General features: G+C 41.0%; 1 protein-coding gene across 3 annotated transcripts; it reads left to right on the top strand.

The window, feature by feature from the left end:
• The first annotated feature begins 237 nt into the window (after positions 1 to 237).
• PLPBP (pyridoxal phosphate binding protein) lies at positions 238 to 22672 on the top strand. Of its 3 annotated transcripts, XM_081268875.1 has the most exons (8): positions 238 to 402; positions 5872 to 5979; positions 6056 to 6091; positions 6810 to 6885; positions 16326 to 16460; positions 18381 to 18523; positions 19325 to 19423; positions 20912 to 22672. In XM_081268875.1, exons 1-8 carry the CDS (start codon positions 304 to 306, stop codon positions 21041 to 21043), a joined length of 828 nt encoding a protein of 275 aa, XP_081125001.1. In that variant the 5' UTR covers positions 238 to 303; the 3' UTR covers positions 21044 to 22672. The 3 variants fall into 3 exon arrangements, with proteins under 3 accessions (XP_081125001.1, XP_081125002.1, XP_081125003.1); XM_081268876.1 differs by lacking the exon at positions 19325 to 19423; XM_081268877.1 differs by lacking the exons at positions 18381 to 18523; positions 19325 to 19423 and having other exon boundaries at positions 241 to 402; positions 20912 to 21049.
• Positions 22673 to 25435: the final 2763 nt, after the last annotated feature.

The raw sequence follows: 25435 nt of genomic DNA on the forward strand, positions 1-25435 counted from the left end.
AAGGAGAAGACTGCAGACCGGGTACCCGAGGACTCGCGGCGGCGGCCTCCGCACCCCGCGGCTGGGGGACCCAGCTCCCCTCCAGGTTTCCCCCGCCAGGCCCGCAAGCGACCTCCCCAAGATGGCCACTGCGGGGGGCGGGCCGTCCGCCGCGTGCCCGCCCCGCGCTGCTGCGTGTCGATTGGGTAAGACGACTTGGTGGAGAACTGTGATTGGGTCTCAGGGCGGGAGCTGGGCGGGACCGGAAGGTGGTCCCAGCCCCTGGGTTCCAAGGGTCCGGGGCTCTGCGTCTGTCCCCGGGGAATGTGGAGAGCTGGCAGCATGTCCGCAGAGCTGGGAGTCGGGTTCGCATTGCGGGCAGTGAACGAGCGCGTGCAGCAGGCTGTGGCGAGGCGGCCGAGGGTGAGGAAAGGGCATGTGGGGGAACGATGGGCGGCCTCTGAGGAGGGGGACACCTGCGTGGGACTAGGTCGTCACGGTGACGCAGAAGTGTCTCCCCGAGGGGCGGGACCCGCAGGCGAAGCGTAAGCGAGGACTGCGGAGCCCCAGAAAGGCTAGTGAAGGATCTCCTCCGTGACCTCGAGTGGTGTCTGTTAGGTTCCCCAGAGGTTGGCTTTGTCGGTTCAAAAATTACCCACCACATAGTAAAAATGACTGGTCTCCAGATGTCGGGGACATTTTCCATTGCTTGGTGTAGGGGTCTTGTAAGACTCGAGGAGGGGCAGGCCCGTGCCTACACACAGGCTGCATGAGAAGTGTGTGGTACCACAGCATGCAAAGGAGCCTCATCACCCGAGATCACGTGTGTGGCAGTGTCTGACAGCTAGTAGGTGCTCAGTGAATGTCCTTTCCTCCCCTGGCTAACTAACGTGGTGGTGGATTGGCCCGACTTTGCAGGCACCAGAACTGCATTTGTGAGTCTGGAGCCAGAGGAAGCCATCCCAAGCGGTTTAAAAGGAGTGTGTTGTTGGGGTTTTTTGTTTGTTTGTTTGTTTTTTCTACCGTATATATTTTGTTGCCTCTTGGGCTTCCAGGATCATCAGTACATGCTCATCTCTGGGCAAGATAGCTGAATAGTATCAATGATCTGAACCCAAAGGATAAAGGCCTCTCTGATAAAGTGTTTATGGTTTCAGAACTCGGAATGCTGGCAAGAAGACAGAAGACCTGTATTCCAGTCTTTCCTTAACTACTAATTAGATGCTACCGTGAACAAATCATTTACTCTGGCGCTCTGTTTCCTCTTCTGAACAGCAATAGAATGAACTCTGAAAGCTCTAAGCTTCTTCCTGGCATTAATATTTTATGATTATCAGTGGTTCTCCAAGAAAAAAAAATCTAGGTTTTCCCCTAATAAACATCACTTTGGGAGGTTATCCCAGGGTCTCTGTCAGGTAGATGGGCTGCCTATTCCACTTTTCCCTCTGAAAACTATTCATTCATCAGCATGATCCTAGGAATTTTGACATGGTCTCCTACAAAACTGATGGTCTTCCTAAGAAAGAAGAAAAATGAGACTTTTTACATTCAACCGGACTCCTACATGTCTTTGAGAATACTGTGATTCTATGAAAATCCCAGGTTGAGTGAGGGACTTGAAGACTGACCTATATGGATTAATCAGTCTCTTCTCTGATTGCTTCTGTGTGGATTTGTTGCAGCAGAATATACAGGGAAGCAATGCTCTTTATGTAATTGGTATAGGAAGAGGTCAGATAGGTCTACACCTGAGTCCAGAATTGTTTGTGTTCCAGTCTCAGTTCTGCCACTGGGTGGCAGAATCTTAGATTGAACAATAAATTACATATCATCATCCATTCAGGCTACTTTTGGAGGAGATAGGCATGTTCACAGGTGGTTTGGACATAGACCTAATCAGACCACTTTTAGAATAAATGGGGCAATATTAATAATTAGACCAGGCCAAGGATGTGGGAAAAAAAGGTACACTCCTACATTGTTGGTAGAAATGTAAATTAACACAACCATTTTGGAAAGCAGTACGGAGATTCCTCAAAAAACTAGGAATAGCACCACCATGTGATGATCCAGCTACCCCACTCTGTTATTTTTCTCAAAGAACTAAAATCAGCATACTCTAATGATATGGTTACATAAATGTTTTTATCAATGCAATTCACAATAATCAAGTTATAGAACCAGCCCAGGCATCCATCAACAGATGAATGGATATAGAAAATGTAGCATGTATACACAATAGAGTTTTACCCAGCTGTAAAGAAGAATGAAATTATGGCATTTGCTGGTAAATGAATGGAACTAGAGAACATCGTGCTAAGTGAAATAAGCCAGACTCAGAAAGTCAAGGATCAAATGTTTTCTCTCATATGCAGAAGCTAGAGCAAAATAAGGGAAAGGAGGGCAGGCAGATACCATAAAAACAGCAGACAGTAAAGGAAGGGTATTGAGAGGGAGGAAGAGGGACAGGAAAAGGGAAGAACTAAAGAATGCAATTGACAAAATTATGCTGTGTACATAGCTGAATGTACTATAGTGAATTCTATCTCTGTTTATCTATAAAGCACCAATTAATAAATAGGTATCCCAGTGAGCAGCAGGGAGACTGAGTCCCCATGTTGGAGCCAGTTTTACTTTCCCAGCTTGCAGCCAATAAATCACTCTTTTCTTTTCAAAAAAATAAATAGGTTGGACACAGTGGCCCATGCCTGTAATCCCAGCAACTTGGGTAGCTGAGACAGGAGGATCATAATAAGTTCAGTGCCAGCCTCAGCAAATTAGTGAAGCCCTAAGCAACTTAGAACAGTCCTGTCTCCAAATAAAAAAAATTTTTTTAAAGTTTTTTTAAAGGGTTGAGGGTGTGGCTAAGTGGTAAAACACCTCTGGGTTCAATCCCCAATACCTAAGTAAATAAATAGAAGGAAGAAGAAAGACCAGTAGAGGAGAGGAAGGGGAAGAAAAGGAAGGGAGAAGATTAGGGGAAGAGGAATCACTGGGGACTGAAACAGAACAAATTATATTCCATGTATGTATGATTATGTCAAAATCAATCCCACTTGTATGTATAACTAAAATGCACTAATAAAGACATTTTTAAAAAACACCAAAAACCTAGAAGTTAATCTGGAACCTTAGAATGGTTCTTATGCATAATCATCTGATTTCACCTACCATGAAAGAACCACAAGCTTAAAAAGGCCACCATATCCTTATACAAAAAGTACTCCCTAGTCGGGAGTACTGGTGCATGCCTGTCATCCCAGTGCCTCCTGAGGCTGAGGTAAAAGGATCACAAGTTAAAGGCCAGCCCCAGCAAATTAGTGAGACCCTGTCTCAAAATAAAATAAAAACAAAAAGGGCTGGAGATGTAGCTCAGTGGTAGAACATCCCTGGGTTCAATCCCCAGTACTGGGCAGGGGGCAGGGGAGTATTTCTACAAAGACATCTGCCCAAAAGCTATGTGTTCAACCTCAGAATGACACCATTTTTGTTATTAATCATTGTGACGAAAGATAATTGTTTCAAAATATCTGATGTAATCTTCATTTTTGTCTTTTAAAACTTCCCTTTAGCCAGACTCAATGGTGCATGCCTATAGTCCCAGGGACTTGGGAGGCCGAGATAGGAGGATCACAAGTTCAAGGCCAGCCTCAACAACTTAATGAGGCCTTCAGCAATTTATTGAGAACTTATCTCAAAATGAAAAATAAAAATGGGCTTTGGATGTACCTCAGTGGTAAAACCCCCTTAGGTTAAATCTCTAGTACCCCCCCTCCCAAAAGAAACACTTTCCTTTACTTCGACCTCCTTTAATACACCCATAGTTTACTGTAAGGCACTCATATTACCCTTGTAGTGCTCTGCTGTTCCCCAATAAATATTATTGTTCTTTGAAGAAAAAATAAAATAATTTTACCAGGGCTAGAGTAAGTTTCCAAAACGGTATCCCCTCTCTAATTATGGAGAAAACGACTAACATTTTTCCTGTCTCAGGTTAAGCTATCATGCCCACAAGTATGAGGAAATTCCAGACCTGGAAACCCAAGCAATGGCTCTCTCAGGGACACAAGTTGGACATTTATTATATTTACTGATCATAATGCTTGCAGCACAGTCCATGTATTCCCCTTTTAAAAACCCTCTGTTCCCCTAGCAGTTAGAATTGCATACAGCCTTTAATAGCTTAGTCTGCTGCTTTTCTCATGTGCTAGCAAATTGGGAAAACTTTATCCTTTTTCTCAAAACCTTGTCCCCTGTTATTGGAATGTCACCATGGACAAGGACCAAGACTCCCTTTAGTGAAATGACTTTTTGGTTTTTTGTTGTTTCTTTCCTTTTTGCAGTGGTGGAAACCCAGTGCCAGGAAGTGCTGTACCACTGACTACACTCCCGACCCCATGAAGTGATTCTTAAGTCTCCATGAAACTTCCTTTAGCCAGACTCAATGGTCTCCAACATTGGTGTACATGAGAATCACTGGAGAGCTTGTTGGAAAGGAGATTCTTTCCAGACATGGTGGGCATGCCTGTAATACCAGAAGCTCAGAAGGCTAAGGCAAGAAGATCGCGGGTTCAAAGCCAGCCTCAGCAATTGGCAAAGCACTAAGCAATTTAGCAAAACCCTGTCTCAAAAGAAAAAGGGCTGGGGTTGTGGCTCAGTGGTTAAGGGCCCTTGAGTTCAATCCCTGGTACCAAAAAAAAAAAAAAAAAAAAGATTCTGAGGGTCGGGGGTATAGCTCAGTGGCAGAGTACTTGTCTGACATGGAGAAGGTACTACGTTTGATCCGTGACACCATAAAAACAAAACCAAAGGGAGATTCTCAGAACCCAGCCCCAGAGATTCAAATTCAGTAGATCTCAGTGGGATCCTGGTGATACTAATGCAGTTGATCAAAGACTGCACTTTAAGGAAATATTGCTTTAACTTGTCTAGCTCCCCTGAGAGAGAAATACCTTTTGCTAGTTATTAAAGTAGTTAACACTAAGTTGAGAAACCAGGAATATAAAAGACATTTATGAACCAGGTACTGTGATACACACCTATAATCCCAGCTACTTGGAAGGCTGAGGTAGGAGGATTGCAAATTCAAGTTCAGCCTGGGCAGTTTAATGAGTCCCTGTCTCAAAATAAAATACATTATTCACTGTGGGAGACCAACCTTGCACGTGACTGAGTCACACTCCCTGGCTGGATGCTGAGGCGCTCAGGCTTGCTCAGGCTCAGTCGCAGAATGTGGCAAAGCTTTCCCAACCCTTTTTGGGTTTGAGGGATGGTGTCTCATGCATGGGTGTGTCTTGCTATAGACCCATGGGTGGAGCTACACTCACCTATTCCTTTGTAATATTACCCCTTGCCCTGTTTAGGATAAAATCTTCCATGGAAGTGCCTTGTGTGTGTCCCCTTCTCTTACTGTGCCCTTGAGTGTGGCCTACCCAGGTGTCAGTCAACCTGCTGACAGCAGACATCATGAAGTTGGACTCAGCCCCCTGAAACCCGACCCCTTGCCTCATTTGAATAGCTTCTCCTCAATAAAAGGGGTCAGTGTGTGCTTGCGCAAGCTCTCTCTCACTCTCTCTCTTTCTGTGGATCCTTAATATCAGAGGAGCTGTCACAGCAACCCCAAAATAAAAAGGTATTTGTGTCTCTTGTGTGGTTATTTCTCGCAACCCAATTAGCCCAGTTTCCCTGGAGTGATCCCTGAGTTTTAGTCGAGAACGAAACCTGGCATTTCACTATTCTTTGATACTAATCTCCCTGAAATATCAGAAAAATGTATCTTACCAAATGCCCAGTTGATATCTAAGCCGATTGTTCTACAGAATGCATCCTACAGGACTTAACTGGGATAATTTTCCCAAATGTTCACTCATGTGATGCTTTATCTCTTGGCAGGATCTCCCAGCCATCCAGCCCCGGCTAGTAGCAGTCAGCAAAACCAAACCAGCAGATATGGTGATTGAGGCCTATGGTCACGGCCAGCGCACTTTTGGAGAGAACTATGTAAGAACCCTCTCCCGGAGAGCCTTTGAAAGAGTCATGATTGCCAGGCTTCTGACGTTCTGTTTTTACCCTTTAGGTTCAGGAACTTCTAGAAAAAGCATCAAATCCTAAAGTAAGTGGATATCAGAAGTCTCCTGTTTGTATCTGAATCTTGACCCTTTAATTGAAAATTAGACTCCCTGTTGGTGGTTGAGCAGGAAATTGGGCTGGAGTAAGAAATTTTAGTTCATTTCTGCCTTCTGTCCCAAATACTCAGATTTTTCTGTCTTTATTCACACTATTGTTTTCTCTTTTGTGGCCATTTGGAAATGGTATTTTTGTTGTTGTTTTGTTTTTGGTACTAGGGATTAAAACCAGGGGTACCTCATTGCATTTTATATTCAACTACATCCCTAATCCGTTTTATTTTTTATTTTGAGACAAAGTCTCATGATACAACTGAGGCTGGACTCAAACTTGCAGTCTTCCTGCCTCAGCCTCCTGGTTTTCTGGAATTGCAGGTGTGCACCACTGTGTCTGGAAAGAAGAGATGATTTTTAAGAGCTTGCTGTAATCCTCTGTCCTTTTGAGATTTGAAAGCTTAAATCAGTTCATCCTTAAAGGGTAATATCTAAAAGATGGAGAAAGTAGATGGGAACAAGGAAGGCACACAGTAGAAGCCTTAGATTTTTCTTTTAAGTTTCCTTTTGCCTCATTAAGAGATGGCAATAGCAGTTTATTACATTTAAGGGACAGAGCAGATTGAAAGGTCACTAGAAGTGTGCAAATTATTTGAACTGGAGAGGCCTCCATAAAACATGAGTCAAACATGGTTATCTTTTTCACTTCAGATTCTGTCTTCATGTCCTGAGATCAAATGGCATTTCATTGGCCACCTACAGAAACAAAACGTCAACAAATTGATGGGTAAGATGAAACTCTAAATATGAAAACAAAACTACTGCAACATCATATGGCTTAGGCTACCTTCTGTGTAAGAGAGCAACTTACTAGAGCATACCCAATTCACCATGTGTATTGTGGAATTTTTTTTAAATAATATTTAGAAAAGTAAAATCAAGAATTAACTATAGGGGCCAGGTGCAGTGGCACACACCTGTTATCCCAGTGGTTTGAGAGGTTGAGGCAGGAGGATCGCAGGTTCAGAACCAGCCTCAGCAACTTAGGCCCTAAAGCAACTTAGTGAGACCCTGTCTCTAAATAAAATATTTTAAAAAGCCTGGGGGTGTGACTCTATAGTTAAGCACCCTTGAATTCAATCCCTGGTACAAAAAAAAATCAACTTCAGGGTTGAGGATTATACTTCAGTAGTAGCGCACTTGCCTAGCATGCACAAACCCCTGGGTTTGATCCCCAGCACCAAAAATAGAAATTAACTATAGAAAGGTTTAACTATATGATAGTGACAGATGGAGATCTTGAGGAACTGAATTTCTCTCAAGGTATCAAAACTAAACTATTTTTTTAACAGCTTTATTAAAATATAATTGATAAAAGTATAATTGACTTATGATAAATTGCACATATTTAAAGTGTACAATTTGATAAGTTTGGGCATAAGTTTATACCTGTGAAACCATCGCAATTAAAAAAATCAACATATCCATTTCCCCAAAAGGTTTCCCCCTGTCTCTTTGTGATCCTTCCCTTCTTGCTCCTCCCCATTTCTCTTGTTCAGGTGCCTCTTACCTGCTTTATCACTGTAGACTAATTCACAATTTTATAGTTTTACGTATATTTGTCATTCAGCATAATAAGTTTGAGATTCATCATGTTCGTGCATGTGTTTAGCAGTTTGCTCCTCTTTACTGTTTCTCTTTGTTTTATTCCATTGTATAAATATGTCACAATTTCTTTATCCATGGATCTGTCAAAAATTTGACTCGCTTGTAATTTTTATCAGTTACAAGAGAGTTGCTGTGAACATTCATGTACAAGTCTTTGTATGGACATATATTTTCTTCTCCATTGGAGTAAAATACTTAAAAGTAGAATGACTGATTCACATAGTGTATGTCTAATGTGTAACTTTTTTTTTTCTTTTTAGTGCTGAGGTCTAAACTTTGTACTGCTCTTTTATCTCTACCTTTTTTGGGGAGGGGTGGGGGGTACTGGGGATTGAACCCAAAGAAGCTTTACCACTAAACTACATCCCCAGTCCTTCTATTTTTTTTTTTTTCAGACAGTTCAGATAAGATCTCACAGAGTTGCTGAAGATCTTGCTGAGTTGCTGAGCCTGGCCTCAAATTTGTGATCCTCCTGACTCAGCCTCCCAAGTGCTGGGATTACAGACACATGCCACTGCACCCAGCAATCTTTAGATTTTAAGAAACTGCCAGCTGTTTTCCAAAATGGTTGTGCCACTTTAAATTTCCACCAGCATTGTTGAAGTTCTTGATAACAGTATATGGTCAGTCCTTTTTTTGTAGTTGTGGGGATCAAACCTAGCTTTGAACGTGTTATGCAAGCACTCTACCACTGAGCTACATCTCTAGCCCCAGTCTTTTACTTTTAGCCATTCTAATAGGTATGTGACTAGTTTGATAGTGCATGCCTATAATCCCAGCAATGAAAGGCTGAGGTGGGAGGATCACAAGTTCAGGGCCAGCCTCAGTAACTTAGCAAGGCCCTAAGTAACTTAGCAGGACCTTGTTTCGAAATAAAAAAATAAAAAGGGCTGGGGATGTAGTTTAGTGATAAAGCACCCCTGGTTTAAATCCCCAGTACCCCCTTCAAAAAATAAAATAAAGGACTGAATATGTAGTTCAATGGTAACCTCTCAATTTAGTCCCTATTATAAAAAAAAAAAAGAAGAAGATATGGGGTCAAGTCTTTGCATTTATCTAATGGCTAGTGATGTTGAACATCTTTTCACCTGTTTACTATCTTTGATGTCTATATATTTTCAGGTGTCTTAAGTCTTTTGCCCATTGTTTTTCTTTTTTTTTTTCCTGTTGCTGGGGATTGAACCCTGAACCTCACACATGCCTGGCAAACACATATCTACCACTGAGCTATATCCCCAATCCTCTTTTGCTTATTCATTAATTGGATTGTACTATTACTATTGAAACTAGAGACTTTGTACTGAATATAAGTCCTTTATCAGATATGTGCTTTGCAAATATTTTCCTCCAGTCTATGGTTCTCTTAACAGTGTCTTTTGAAAAACAGTTTTAATTTGATGAAGTCCAATTTATCAGTTTATTCTTTGTTGCTGGGATACAAATGTACACCACTGCACCTAGCTTGTAATATTTTTATATTATCCTTTTAATATCTTTAGAATCTCTAGTAAGGTCAACTCTCTCCTTCCTGATATTGGTAATTTGTATCTTCTCACTTTCCCACTAATCCCATCTAGCTAGAGATTTATCAAATTTATCTACTGTCAGGGACACCCTGAACAGGAGCTATGCACACACTTTTGAGTCCTGAGTAATGAGGTACTGGACTGGTATTGTACTCTGCAATGCAAGTGGACTTTACCTCCCGCTCAGATTAGAAAGGTGCATCTCTGGGAGTGGGCATCACCCAATGGGATTGAATTACACCCACCTGTTTGTTGTAATCCTACCCTTTTGCCCTTATTTGGATAGAGTGTTCCATGGATTAGCTCCCCTCAGAAATAAAAGCCGAACCTCAGAATATGCCCCCTCTCTCACACCAGCCTCTCGTTGTTTTTCTCTTGCCCCACTTTGCGGGAGCTTGAGGCTATGAGACAGGGAAGCTGTCCTGACGCCCAGAAAAAGGTATTTCCGTGTCTGCGTGATCTTTTCATGTCACCCCAAATTCACTCCAGCGACCCCGGTTCAGTAGCCTGCGCTGGACAGAGGCTACAATCTACCTAATTTTTTCTATTATTCTATTATTATAATATGTTGTCATATAAACAAAAATATGTATTCTGGGGTTTATCACATGTGAAAGCAAAATGCATAACAACAATGACATTAAGAATAGAAGGAGAGGGCTGTGGTAGAGCGCTTGCCTCACACACGCAAGACCCTGGGTTCGATCCTCAGCACCACATACAAAAATAAACAAGTGAAATAAAGGTGTTGTGTCCAACTACAACTAAAAGAAATAAATATTTTTTAAAAAAAAGAAGGAGAGAAAAATACAGTGTTGTAAAGTTTTTGAACTGTATGTGAAATGATGATATACCCCTTGAAGGTGAACTGTTAAACCCTAAAGCAACTAATAAAATTATTTAATAGGGGCTGGGGATGTGGCTCAAGCGGTAGCGCGCTCGCCTGGCATGCGTGCGGCCCGGGTTCGATCCTCAGCACCACATACAAACAAAGATGTTGTGTCCGCCAAAAACTAAAAAAATAAATATTAAAAAAAATTCTCTAAAAAAAAATCACTTAATAAAGAGTTATTGCCATTGCCAAGCACACTAGCACACACAGAGGCTGAGGCAGAAGGATCACACATTCAAGGCCAATCTGAGCAACTTAGTGAGAGACCTGTCAAAAATTTTTTAAAAGGGCTAGGGCTATTAGTTCAGTGGTAAAATGCTTGCCGGGCATACACAAGGAGCAGGATTCAGTCCCCAGTACTACACACAAATACACACACACACACACACACACACACACACATACACACACATACACAAGAGTTATTGCTAATAAGTCAACAAAGGAACTATGGAATCATAAAATATGAAATGATAATTTTTTTTGCGTAATGATTTTGATTTTCATTTACCTAATGGCTAATGATATTGAGCATTGTTTCCTGTGCTTATTGATCATTTGTATATATTCTTTGGAGAAATATCTATTCAACTCCTTCGTGCTTTTTAATTTTAAGACAGGGTCTTGCTATGTTGTCCAGGCTGGCCTCAAATTCTAAACCTTCCTACCTTATCCTCCCAAGTAGCTGGGATGATAGGCATGCATCACCACACCTGGCTATTTCCCTTTTTTTTTTTTTTTTTTAGTTGTAGATGGACACAACACATTTATTTACTTATTTTAATTTATTTACTTTTATGTGGTGCTAAGGATCAAACTCAGTGCCTCACATGTGCTAGGCAAGAGCTTGCTCTACCACTGAGCTATAACCCTAGCCCTATTTTTACATTTTAAAGTTGAAATTATTTGTCTTTATTATTACTGAGCTGCAAATGTTCTTATATTTTCTGAATCAATCCCTTATCAAATAAATGGTCTGCAAATCTTTTCTCCCAGTTCCCTGTGTTGTCTTTCATGTCCTTGGTGGTGGTATCCATTGTAGCACAGAAGTTTTTCATTTTGGTTTACTCTGATTTATCTATTTTTTCTATTGCATCGTACACCTTGGTGTCATATCTGAGAATTCATTGCTTAATACAAGATCATAAAGATTTATTCTGTTTTCTTCTAATAGTTTTATAATTTTAGCTCTCACTGTTAGGTCTGTGTGAGTTTATTTTTGTATCTAGTCTAAAGAAAATGTCCAACTTCATTCTTTCCCATGAACTTTCTTACACCTTCATCTTTGGTTTGGAAGAGATTTTTCTGACTATTGAATTCTAGATAAACACATTTTTTTTTCTTTTAGTACTACAAAGATGTCATTCTGTCATCTCTTTATTGCATCATTTCCAATGAGAAATCTGATGTCATACTTGTCTTTGTTTCTACATTTGTAACATGCTTTCTTCTACTGATTAGTTTTAAGATTTTCTTATTATCTCTGTTTTTGAGCAATTTGATTATAATGTGCCAGTGTAATTTTCTTCATGTTTCATTTGCAGTTCTGGTGATTGAACCCAGACCTCTTACATGCTAGGCAAATGCTCTGCCACTGAGCTACATCCCCAGCCCTTCATATTTCTTATATTTGGGGTTTGATGAATTTCTTGGATCTGTGTGTTTATAGTTTTCATCATATTTAGATATTTTTTAGAAAATTACTAAACAGGCTTAGGATTTAGCTCAGTTAGTAGAGCCCATGTTAGCATGTGCAAACCCTGGGTTCAATCTCCAGCACCACAAAAAAAAAAAAAAAATAGACATTTTTTAGGACTGTTTGGAGCATTATTATTTCATTTTAAATAATTTCTTCAAGGTAACTAATCTTTTCTTTGGCCATGTCTAATTGGTCATCAGTGAATTTTTTTATCTCATACCTTGTAGTTTTCATTCTAGAAGTTCAATTTGAGCCGAGCACACCTATTATCCCAGTGTCTTGGGAGGCTGAGGCAGGAGGATAGAGTTCAAAGCAATCTCAGCAAAGAGGAGGCGCTAAGCAACTCAGTGAGACCCTGTCTCTAAATAAAATACAAAATAGGGCTGGGGATGTGGCTCAGTGCTTGAGTACCCCTAAATTCAATCCCCAGTACAAAAAAAATAAAACAAGTAAGTTCAGTTTGAGTCTACACATATATGGGTGTGTGTGTGTACACACACATACCTTCCATGTTTTTTTTTTTTTTTAATATATGGGACAGCTATAAGTGTTTATCTAACCTTTTCTACTAATTCTTTCATTTTTGTCTGTTCTAAATCAGTTTCAATTGATTGATATAACTCCTCATTATGCATCATATTTTTCTGCTGCTTACATACCTGGTAATTTTTGTTTGGATAGCCAGACTTTGTGAATTTTATCTTGTTGAATGGTAGTATTTTTATCTTCCTATTAATATTCTTGAGCTTTTTTCTAGAATAGAGTTAAGTTTCTTGGGAATAGTTTGATACTTTTAGGTCTTGCTTTTAAGATTAGTTGGTGTGACTACAGCAGAACTTAGTTTAGGGTTAATTATTCCCTGCTACTAAGGCTAGACCCCTCTGTACTCTAACCATTGCCCTAAATCTTGAGTTTTCCAGCCTGATTGGTGGGAATTGGCACAGTTCCACATCCTATGAGAACCTCAGGCACTGTTTCTTCTTATCTTTTCAAATAATTTTTTCTTGGGCCTTGTGCAATTTCCTCACATGAGTACACTGATCATTGCCCACCTGGATACTTGAAGGGAGACTATTTCAGACCACTGGCATCTTGTGTGCAGCTCCCTCCTCTCTGTCATTCCATCCTGTGAACTATGGCTGCCTTAGTCTTCCTAGGTACTCAGCTCCATTCCCTTAACTCAGAGTCCACCACACTCTACCTCCGTTCCTCTTCACAGTGTCATATTCTAGAAAACTCTCTCCAGACAGTAAGCTGGAACAGTTGTGGTGCTCTTTCCATTTGTTTCTCTTTTGTCTTTCATTATGTGATATCTAGTTCTTATAACTATTATTTCATGTACGTTTCTTATACTATTTGTTGTTTCAAAAGATGGGAGGGCAAATCTGGTTCCTGTATTCCATTTTGTCTGGGAGCAGAGGTCTAATGTATTGTTGTTGGAGATACATCATGGCACCAGCATGGTGTTGCATGCTTATAATGCCAGCAACTCGGGGGCTTAGGCAGGAAGATTGCAAGTTTAAGGTCAGCCTCGGCAACTTAGAAAGTCTCAGCAATTTAGTGAGATCCTGTCTCAAAATAAAAAGGGCTAGAGAGGGCTGGGGCTAGAGAGGGCTCAGTGGCAGAGCACTTGCCTAGCATGTGTGAGGCACTGGGTTCCATCCTTAGCACCACATTAAAATAAACAAATAAAATAAAGGCATTCTGTCCATCTACAACTACAAAAAAAAAAAATGATTTTTTAAAGTAAGCCTGAGGGCTGGGGATGTGGCTCAAGCGGTAGCGCACTCGCCTGGCATGCGTGTGGCCCAGGTTCGATCCTCAGCACCACATACAAACAAAGATGTTGTGTCTGCCGATAACTAAAAAATAAATATTTTTTAAAAATAAATAAATAAATAAAAATAAAGTAAGCCTGAAAAATCAAAGGGAGGGGAGCGGTGCTGGAGATGTATCTCAGTGGTAGAATGCCCCTAGATTAAATCCCAAACACACACACACACACACACACACACACACACACACACAGAGATTACTGCTTGGTTAGTCATTTTAATTCTAGAGCTCATTTATTTCATAGAAATACTTATACATGTACACAAGTTCTATATCTAAGCCTTGTGGTAAAAAAAGAAAAAGAAAAAACCTAATATGTCCATTAAAAGAGGAATAATTATATAAATTGTGATCATATGTTTATGGAATGCTGTTTTTGTTTGTTTGTTTGTTTGTTAAGTAACAGTGGCTCTATGGTACTAATGTGGAAAAATCTCCAGTATATTTCACGAATGGAAACAGACAACCCATGGAGTGTTTAGTATAATTCAGTTCGTGGTGTTTGTCTGTTTGTCTGTTTGTTTTTAATGGCATCGTACATCATTGGTGAGGCCCAGGGTTCAGTCCTCAAGTCCCCAGCATCTATAGATCTGGAAGAACTCTCATCTCAAAGGTCACACAGTAGAACCTTCTAGGGTGAGGGACTTTGACTTTTATTGTACCTGCTCTTTTGTTTTGTTTTGTTTGGTACCGTTGAATCGGGGTACTCTACCACCAGCTCCATCCTAGCCTTTTTTTTTTTCCTTTTTTCTCCCCAGCCCTTTTCATTTTTTATTTTGAAACAGGGTCTTATTAAGTTGCCCAGGTTAGCTTTGAACTTGTCATCCTCCTGCCTCAGCCACCTGAGTAGCTGGGGTTAGAGGCATATGCCACCACATCAGGTGCTATTACATATGCTTCTTCATTGCTTGATTTTTTTTTTAATGAAGCACATACACTTTGTCATTTTTTAAAAATTTATTTTCTTAAGCAAAGTAATCTGAGCTTAAATTCAGTATTAAGAGTATAGAATTCGTCATGTATATCTAAAAAGAATAAATTTTTTAAAAAAGAGTATGGAGGGACTCAGGATGTGGCTCAAGTGGTAGTGCACTTGCCTGGCATGCATGAAGCACTGGGTTCAATCCTCAGCACCACATAAAAATAAAATGAAGATATTGTATACTAAAAATAAAAAATAAACATTAAAAAAAAAGAGTATGGAATATGGAGGTAAGGGATAGGGAGTAGCTCAGTGGTAGAGCAATCCCCAGGACCACAAAAAGAAAAGAAAAGGGAGTCATTTTTGCCTTAATTTAAATCACAATTCTAATATTTGTTAATTTTGTAAACTTGAATTTAAAAAGACTATTCTTTGCCTCAGTTTTCCCTTCTTTACCTGGAGATAATAGTATTTCATTAGCTGTTAAACAGGAATAATTAAGCTGGGCACAGTGGCGTACACCTATAATCCCAGCGGCTCAGGAGGCTGAGGCAGGAGAATTGTGAGTTCAAAGCCAGCCTTAGCAATTAGTGAGGCCCTAGGTAACTTAACGAGATCCTGTCTCAAAATAAAACAAGAAGAAAACAACAACAACAAAAAAACATTTAAAAAAAAAGGAGGGGGACTCAATGGCTAAGTACCCCTAGGTTCAGTCCCTGGTACAAAAAGAATTCAGGCCAGGCACCTGTTCCAACTATTTGGGAGACTGAGGCAGGAAACTTGAGAGGGCAATGCTACCTGGGCAATATGAGACCCTGTCTCAAAAAAAAAAAAAAGAAAAGAAAAGAAAAAAATGATTATGTGGGCTAGGGGTATTTTTCAGTGGTAGAGTGCCCACCTAGTGTACACAAAGGCCCTGGGGTCTATCCACAGAACAGTGGGTAGGGAGTTAAATGCTAAATAGCTGGACCTATAATTCAAGAAACTCAAGAAGCTGAGTCAGGAGGATCACAAGTTTGAGGCCAGTTTAGGCAACTTTGTGAGACCCTGTCTTAAAAAATTAGCTCAGTGGTAAAGCACTCCTGGGTACCACAAAAAATAAAATTAAATTAAAAAATAACTAGTTGGTGTTGCCTGTCACTGTTGATCTTTATCTAGGCAAGCAAGGCTGATACTTCATCTCATGTACACTTTGAAAAAGGAGATGGCTCCAGTGCCTTCAGTGAACCACTTAGCTTTCATTGTTTGGGTCATTTTGATATCCCTGTCACACAAGAACACCTGCATCCCAGAAGGGTTAAGAACACATTGATATCATGTATTCTGGCTTCCACTAGTTAGTCTTTCTTGTCACCTACACCTTTTTCTCTCAGTGTGAACTGAGACTTAATCAGATGAAACCTGTTATTCAGAATCTCTCAAATTACCAGCCTCTCGAAGAGCCTGGGTACATATGCCTCCTGATTGTGGTGTGTCTGTTTCCCTTTCCGTATTCAACTTTGCTCATGAGCCATTGATGATCTAATGTTTGAACTTAGATCTTGTAAACTCTTGTGTTTGTCTCCTTTTATCTCCTTAGTGGCACTAAGCTTTGAATGTCTTTTTCTTTTCCTGGGATATTTTTCCCTATAGCAGTTCAAAGATTTACTGCATGTTAACTACCTTGCCTCTTTCTTATTTACAGCTGTTCCCAACCTCTTCATGCTGGAAACAGTAGATTCTATGAAGTTAGCAGACAAAGTGAACAGTTCCTGGCAGAAGAAAGGTTCTGCTGAAAGGTTGAAGGTTATGGTGCAGATTAACACCAGTGGAGAGGAGAGTAAGTTACCGTCCCTGAATTATAGATTTTTTTTCTCCTTTAAGATGACTAAAGATCTCAGAGAATGATGAGCATAAGTATCTGACCCATAAAGTTATAGAAAGAAGTCACAGGCCTCTAAGTTGTTATGTGTGATATAGAAGTATAATGATATGCAAGCCAGTCCTTATATGATTCTTTAATATGTCCTGGTTTGTTGTATCTTAATTTGGGCGAGGAGAGGATGAATCAAGAAGGAATTGTGCATAGCTGGGAGGGGTGGCAAATGCTTGTAATCCCAGTAGCTTGTAGGCTGAGGCAGGAGAAAATTAGAGACCAGCCTCAGCAATTTAGCAAGGCCCTGTCTCAAAATAAAAAGGGCTGGGGATGCGGCTCAGTGGTTAAGCACCCTTGGGTTCAATCCCTGGTACAAAAAAAGAAAGGATGTGGATGGGTACAGTGACACATGCATGTGTAATCCCAGCAACTTGGAAGGCTGAGGCAGGAGGATCACAAGTTCAAGCCCAGCCTGGGCAACTTAGTGAGACCCTGTCTCAAAAAATGAAAAGGACTGGGGATATAGCTCAGTGATAGAGCACCACTGAATTCAATCCTTAGTACCAAAAAAAAAAAAAAAAAAAAAAGAAGAAGAGATTGAGACTCTGATCTCCTGAAAATCCCCAAAGGTCATCATCACTCCTGAAAGGGATTGTAGAGTTACACGTATAATACATTTTAGGGTTTGAAAAGATTACCTAGTGTTGCATTGGAAGAAAATCGAAGAAAAATCCCTGTGAGTACCAGTCAATGACTATCTTACAAGGCCTGGAATAACAGCTTAACATAGCGAGAAGGATCATGACCTTTAAAATCAGACAGGGTTGAACATCACCACTTTCCAGCTTTGTAATTTGAGGTCTGTTACTTAACCTTCCTGTACCTCATTTTCCTTGTCTGGCAGTGGTATCATAATAGTACCCACTTCAGAGAATGTGGCAAGGATTGAATATGGTGATGCAGGCAAAGCTGTAAGCACAGAACCCCACACATCTTCCTTCTTAGTTTTTTGTTAAAAATAAGTGTTTGAAGCCAGGCATTGTGAGTCCAGCCTCAACAATTTAGCAAGACTGTCTCAAAATTTTAAAATGTGGGCAAGCGGGTGGGCCCTGGTGGTATAGTTCATTGATAGAATGCCCCTCCTTTAATCCTGGACCCACCCCACCCCCCAAAAAAAAAGGCTGGGATGTAGCTCAATGGTAGAGTGCTTCTGAGGGAAATCCCCAGTATACAAGTAAGGAAGGAAGGAAATAAATAAAGGAACTTTTTGGTAGGTAAGTAAGTAAACACACACACACACACACACACACACATATATAATGTTGGAAGCATCTTTTTGTTAAGAATAAATGTTTGAAGCCAGGCATGGTGGTGCATGCCTATAATTCTAGCTACTCTGGAGGCTAAGGCAGGATTACCCAATAGTTTTGAGTTTAGCCTTTGCAGTTTAATGAGACCCTGACTCAAAAAGTAAGAAGGATTTGAGCTGTAGCTCAGTGGTAGATCATCTTTGGGTTCAGTCCCTATTTCCATGTATTAGGGGGAAAACGGGTGGGGATGTAGCTCAGAGAGCTCTTACCTAACATGTGCAAAGCCCTGGGTTCCTCCAGCACTACAAAAAAATGAATAACAAAATTCTGAGATGGAGTAAAAAGAATCCGATTTATAGCTCTTTCCTTGAGAAATTCAGAACCTGGCTAGAAGGGGAGCAACACAGAACACCAAACCTAAAGTTGCTCCTTAGGACTTGATGATATCGTATTCCATGAGGTCCTCATCTGAGAGTTACCTTCTCTGGTATAATAGATGGAAGAAAATGGAGCCCTTCTCCTCTGGCTGTTTAAGGCATTTCAGCTTATGTGTCTTCTGTTTCTTTTTGTGAAGGTAAACATGGCCTTCCACCTTCAGAGACAATACCCATGGTGGAACACATAAATACCAAGTGTCCCAGCCTGGAATTCGTGGGACTGATGACCATAGGAAGCTTTGGGCATGATCTTAGCCAAGGACCAAACCCTGACTTCCAGGTACTAGGGGCCAGGAGTTGGGTGGGGTGAGGGATTACTCATGTGCAAAAGAAGGATCTTGGGGTTAGGGGTGTAGCACTGTGGTAAAGTGCATGCTTAGCGTGCATGAGGCCCTGGGCCGGCTTTGATAACTTCAAAGACATTTCACATATATAAAAAGTAACAGTCAAAAATAAGGAAAATCAGAATAGAGGAGGGAAACTAGGCGGAGGAAGGAGAGGAGGGAAATGCAGGAGAGTGGCAACTGAATGGCGACTGAAATGGAGTAAATTAAATTCCATGCATATATGACTTTTGTCGAAATGAACACCACTGCTATGTATAACTGTAATACTTTAATTTTAAAAAAATTATGAGCTATGAAAGAAAAAAGAAAAAAAGACATCCCTCATATTGCCTTGTAGATATTATCTTCTGAACTCTCTCATAAGGGAAAGGAAACAGTAGGTTCTCAAACATCACAGACATTTCTAGCTAATTTGAAATTGGCTCACATAGTTTTTAAAGCTTTTTCTTCCTAATGACTGATAGTTTTCTTCTTTCATTGTTATTTTTTTCTGTTTTATTTTGTTTGCAGTTCTGGGATTATACCCAAGGCCTCCTGCAAGAGCTGTACCACTGAACTACATCCATAGCCCCAATAGTTTTCTTGAAAGTGGAGGGTTTTATTTAAGCATTTCTAATACTTCTGGCAATTTTGACAGGCCTCAGAATCATGCAGAATAAATGATCTTCAGGTTATTTTCAGACATCATTAGAGATGGCAGGAATAAAATGGGTATCACGCTGTGTCTCTGTCAGGTGTTACTGTCCCTGCGGGAGGAGCTGTGTAGAAAGCTGAGCATCCCCACTGACCAAGTTGAGCTGAGCATGGGCATGTCCATGGACTTCCAGCATGCAGTAAGTGTCCTTCTGGGTGCCCTTTTCTGCTTTAGAGTAGGGTCCAAAAGGATGAAGCAGAAATAGGTTTCTGGTAGGTAAACCTTTGAAATGCCTCCTAGCAGATTACCCAGTCCCAGGGATTGTCAACTATTCTAAGAAAATTTATAGACGGTACAGCCTAAATCTAATTTTCAAAAATTCAGTATAATTCCTTGAGTGTAATCTAAAAGAAAATAAGAAACTATAGGCTGGGAGGATAGCCCAGTGGTAGAGCACATGCGTTAGCATGCACTAAGCCCTGGGTTCAATCCTTTGACACCAAAAAAGAAAGAAATTAACTAATTTTTCATCATGTAAACACCAGGGCATGAGTATATGACAGTATTTTTTTCTTTTCTTTTTCTTTCTTTCTTTCTTTCTTTCTTTCTTTCTTTCTTTCTTTCTTTCTTTTGTGTGTGTGTGTGTGTGTGTGTGTGTGTGTGTGCGTGCGTGCCAGGGATTTTAAAAAGGGTTGCTTAATTACTGAGACACATCCCCAGCCCTTTTATATTTTATTTAGAAACAGGTCTTGCTGAGTTATTTAGGGCCTCGCTAAGTTGCTGAGGCTAGGTTCGATCTCAAGATCCTCCTGCCTCATCCTCCCGAGCCACTGGATTACAAGTGAGCACCACCATGCCCAGCATGACAGTAAATCTTAGTGACGTGATCTGATACTTAATCATGTGTAGATTCACCATGAATTCAACAGCTGTAAATACAAACTGATAGAGGATATTTATTGGCAACATATACATGAGTTTATAGAATAGTAAATAACTAGCCAGTCATGGTGGCACATGCCAGTGACTTTGGATGCTCAGACAGGAGAATCACCAGTTTAAAGTCAGCTTCAGCAATTTAGCAAGGCCCTAAGCTACTTAGCAAGACCGGTCTTAAAAAATAAAAGTGCTAGGGTTGTATCTCAGTGGTAAAACATCTGGGTTCAATCTCTAGTAACAAAATAATAATAATAATAATGAATAAGAATAGTAAATAATTTGATAAAGTTCTAAAAAATTAAAACATAATACATACCTGGAAAATTATATATACTAAACCAGTATAAAAAGTCTTTCTGTTTATAAGTTAAATGCAGTTAGCTTCTGTGCTCTAATAATTGTAGTAAGGCTTTTTCTTCTACCTGACCATGGCACATTGGAAAGGCATGTGGGCTGAGACAACTCTTCCCTATACAGTTATATCCTATATACCTCCAGTGTCCAACAGCCCTGGTGTCCACTGAACTAAATGCCATCGAGCTCCCCAACTTCTGTGGAAACCAAGAAATCATTACTTGCTTCCTGAACACCTCCCAGGTACTTCCCTAGGGAGAACCACACCCATAGCTGCATTATCATGTTCTTAATAGAAGCCTCTGGAGAGCCAGAAGTAGAGGCACAGTTTCAGATTAACTACATTTTACTATTTTTAAAAATCATCCTCAATACTTTCTCCTCTTTCCCATAGATTGAAGTAGGCTCTACAAACGTCCGGATAGGAAGCACCATTTTTGGAGCACGGGATTTCTCAAAGAAACCTTCCCTGGACAAGAGTACAACAGACCTGAAGGCCCCAGTGGGGGTGGCACAGGAACACTAAGCTGAGGACAACCAAGAAGACTAACTATGCACAAACCCTGATTCTCATTTTGATATCCCTGTGTTACAGCCCAATCATGCTCTCTTGTGACCTTGATACAGCACTGATGATCACGTGTGTTGATGGAAACCATCTCACATAGAAAGCTTGCTTCAGGCAGTGGCTTTGGATTAAATTTGAGAAATCCAGTCTCTTCTACAGAGCAAACACCAAATCAGTAGCCAGGAAGTGAGTTTAATGTTGAATTCTGTGGACAAGCACCAACCAATCTGTGAATCTCTTTTTCAAGTTAAAATTTGAGTCATTGAGCCAAAGGTAGTGGCATACACCTATAATCCCAGGGGGAGGCCTTAGAGGAATAACATAAGTTGGAGGCCAGCTGTGTAACTTAGACCCTTAGCAAGTCTCAAAATAAAAAGGGCTGGATATAGCTTAGTGGAAAAGTACTTGCCTCACTTGTGTGAGAATCTGGATTCAATCCCCAGTACTGGAAAAAAAAAAAAAGTGGAGTCATGAATGCCTATAATTATGAAAGTCAGAGGGATTCCCCACCCTCCTCCCACTTCAATAGGAAATTCCTATGATTACAGACTTCTTACAAGTTCCTACTTAATGGTCACCTTTGCTGCTCAGTAGATAGGGAAGGTATTCTCTGCTCAGGAATGGCAATATAAGTAACATAAACAGTGGTTTAAATTAAGGCTCCAAACACAAATTTTTGCTAGAGGGAGTTTGTGTGATTGACCACTGTGATACTGACCCTGAAATTACAGGGGTTAATTGATTGTAAATAGGACCTGGGTCTTTCTGAGGTCCTTGTGAACAGACCGGATTTTGAGCTTTTACCTCTAGGACCTACAGTGATGGAATTTAATACAATTTCTCCTCCACCATAATCCTCTTTCGGGTGACTTTCTAGACAAAAAAATTGAATTTCACCACTCCTCAAAAATGAAAGTTCTATCCAGGCACGGTGGTGCACACCTATATTCCCAGCCATTTGGGAGGCTGAGGCAGGAGGAACTCAAGTTTGAGGCCCACCTGGGCAATTAGTGAGACTATGTCTCAAAATAAAAAAGGGCTAGAGGTATAGCTCAATGGTAGAGCACTTCCCTGGCTCACATAGAGTCCTGGATTCTATCCCCAGTACTGGGGGGAGAAAAAGAAAAAAATTGAAGTCATTAAAGCCAGTTCAGGCACATGGTTTCAACAAGGCTTTCCTTTGAGGTTCTCTTTCTGAGGAAGCGTTTTCTACGCACATTTACAGCTCCCCGCTGTATTTATAAGCCAGAATTTTGAAGGTCTTCTTGATTGTTAATAAAGCATTGATATCTTCAAAAACCAGAAAGCACAATTCTCTAACAGTCATGACAGATGGCTTCAATGTGGGTTGTTTATTTTCTAGATAGCTTTTTCTCTTATTTGTTCAAGCCCTCGTCTTTAATTTTATGAAATAACTTTGAGAACATGATGCTGCTGCTGAATGTAATTTTGTAACACACCATTATGATTCCTGTACTGTTTAAATCAAAGCTATAGTGTGATATTTCAGAGTGTTAAATAAAATGTGAGTTTGAATTATACCATCTGTGCCAATTACAAAGCAATTAAAAGATTTATTTTTTATGATCTGGTGTAGTAAGTGATCTAACAGGAGGTGGGCATTGGAACCGACAGGGAGCAGCTGCGCCTGTTGCTTGCCAGCCTGGGCTTTGAAGAAGGGTTTTTCTTGGATCACAGATGCAGCCAAAGCCATGCTAGGGATAAAAAAGAGATTCTGAACTTCTAGGGCAAGGAAATTAAATGATGATTCAGGAATTACAAAGAGGTTAGCTTTGGCTGCAGGAAACTCTTGAATTGCCTCTAGATGGCGACATTGGCTAAACTGGGGCAAGAATTAGGGCTCCACTGTCAGCAATTTACCCTGGAAGGGATTCCTGGTTATTTTAGTCTCCTTCTCTCTTTTGTTGGTTTATTTATTTGGGCAGTGCTGGGTATCAAACCCAGGGCCTTATGCATGGTAGGCAATCGTTATATCATTGATTTGCACTGCTAACCTTATCATATTTCTTGGTGTGTTTGTTTTTATGTTTTATCTTGAGACAGGGCCTCACTAAATTGCTGAGGCCGATTTCAAACTTGTGATCCTCCTGAGTCAGTGGGATTACAGGCCTATGCCTCCTTCCATACCCAGTAGTCTTATCATACTTCTTAAAGCAACTTCTCAATTGTATCACCTCCCAGTTTTTCTCTTTTTTTTTTTTCTTTTTTTAGCATTCATGGTTAATAAGCACTCTCCCTCATATTCTCTTATTTTAATCTCATAAAAGATGGTCGTGTATTTTAGGCTACTTGGTGATATCAATTTTTGGACAGGCAATGAGGCCCAGAGCAGGGACCCTCCTTGTTTGAGATCAGAACCAGTTGGTGGCAGGGTAAGAAATAAACTCCAGACTCCTGACTTCTCTGGTCTGCAGCTTGGTCACTACCTTACCATGGTATTCTTGGCATTTTGCCGTAACAGGGATTGAACCCAGGGCTTCCCATGTCCTAGTCAAGTGCTCTATCTCTTTCTTTAATCACTGAGAAATAGCATTCTTAGATTTGCGGCTCTAACTTCAGAGACCTATATCACTATATAACAAATGTGCAGTTTTTAGTTTGTTGTATTACTTGAGAATCGATGCATCTTAATGCAGAACAAACTGAAACCACAAGCAGTGGTGGTGAGAAGGAAGGAGAGAATTAAACTCAGCCACGAGGAGGATTAGCCTCCCTTCCGTCATCCCACTTCCCTGGCATGCACATTCCTCCTCCAAATTCAAACTCTCCCACAGTCTGCGGGGCTCAGAGTGTGCAAGACTGTGCCCTCCCTCCCACCCCCGCTCCCCAGGGCTGAACCAGCAGTCAATTCTGTTACCCAAGACTAGACACAGAAAGAATGAGGTCAGAACGGGGCATTCTTAAAACCCAAGACATTTTTGTCCTTTGGAAAACAAGTAACCCCGTTCTTCCCACCAAAGCTTTTAGAGGGGAAGGATAATTCCTGAAGGACTACAGCAGGGGTGGGACTTTGCCAGTATGCAATTGGAAATGGTTTGCTCTGGGAACGGTGACTGTCTTTACCATGAAATCAGTTGAATGCTATTACATCAGCCTCATGACTAAGGGTAAAAGAATCCAAACCACCATCCTCCAAAATGATGTACAAATCTGCCCTCCATGAAGGAACACATAGGTAAAGAAAAAGAGAAAAATATTTTTTTTCCCCCAGTGCTGGGGCTCAAACTCAGGGCTTTGTGCATTTTAGGCAAGTTCTAGGAAAGTTCTCTACCACTGAGCTACTGAGCTACACCCCCAGTTCAAGAAATGGGCTTCTTTCCTGTCCCATTTGTATCATTGCGTATATACTATGTGTAGTTGTGTAGTTGAGTAGCCATTTGCAAGGTCAAAGTCACTTTGAGGTCCCAAGGGACACTGGAGCTAACACTTTATTTTCCTATAAAGTCCAGCACAGATCAAGTGTGGGGACCACCAGAGGGAGTTTGGGCACCTTTCTTGTATTTGGGCTAGAGGGGAGAGGAGATGCTAGAGATTGAACCCAGGGGCTATCTACCACTGAGCTACACTCTCAGCCACCCTTGCCCCACCTCCGCTGTGAATGTGTGTGTGTGTGTGTGTGTGTGTGTGTGTGTGTTTGTGTGTGTTGAGAGGCTCTTGCTAAATTGCTGAGGCTGGGCTTGAATATGCCATCCTCCTGTCTCAGCCTCCTGAGTAGCTGGGATTACAGGCACGTGCCACCACACTCCTTTCTTGTATTTAAAATACCTTTACAAGCTCAAGCTCCTGAGCTTTGGGATGCCAAGGGAGCAGACGCCACACTTCGATGCCTGAGTGCCTCTCCAATGGCTCAGGTCATGCTAGCTGAAACACCCCATGCCAGCTGCCTGCTAGCGTCTGCCCCCACCCACCCTCCAAGGAACAGCCGTGCTGCTCTCCAGCTTCAGAGCTGAGCTTGACCCGGCTGCCAATCTCCAAAATAAAATCAATGTGTGACCTTATTCAGCAGATGTACCGAAGAAACATGCACAGATCAGGGCCAACTTTGAAGCCAAAAAGGGAAGATGAGAAGTGGGAGAGAGAGAGAGAGAAGGGAAAAGAAACTTGGCTGGACATGAAAGGTGTCTTGTCCGTCTGTTCCCCATTAGGCACAATTCTCTTGCAATCTGCAGCCTCAACATAATTCTCTTGACCAGAAATTCTCCGGAGAGATAGTGTCAGAAGGAAAAACAAACAGAATAGCATCTTCTGACAGCGAAGTCACTTAAAAACCTATTTGGGGGGAGAAGAGGAGAAATGTCAGCATATCAGGGGCGGGCACTCCTTGACAGC

Source organism: Spermophilus citellus (genome assembly GCF_964194105.1).
Source record: "Spermophilus citellus genome assembly, chromosome: 16".
NCBI lineage: Eukaryota > Metazoa > Chordata > Mammalia > Rodentia > Sciuridae > Spermophilus > Spermophilus citellus.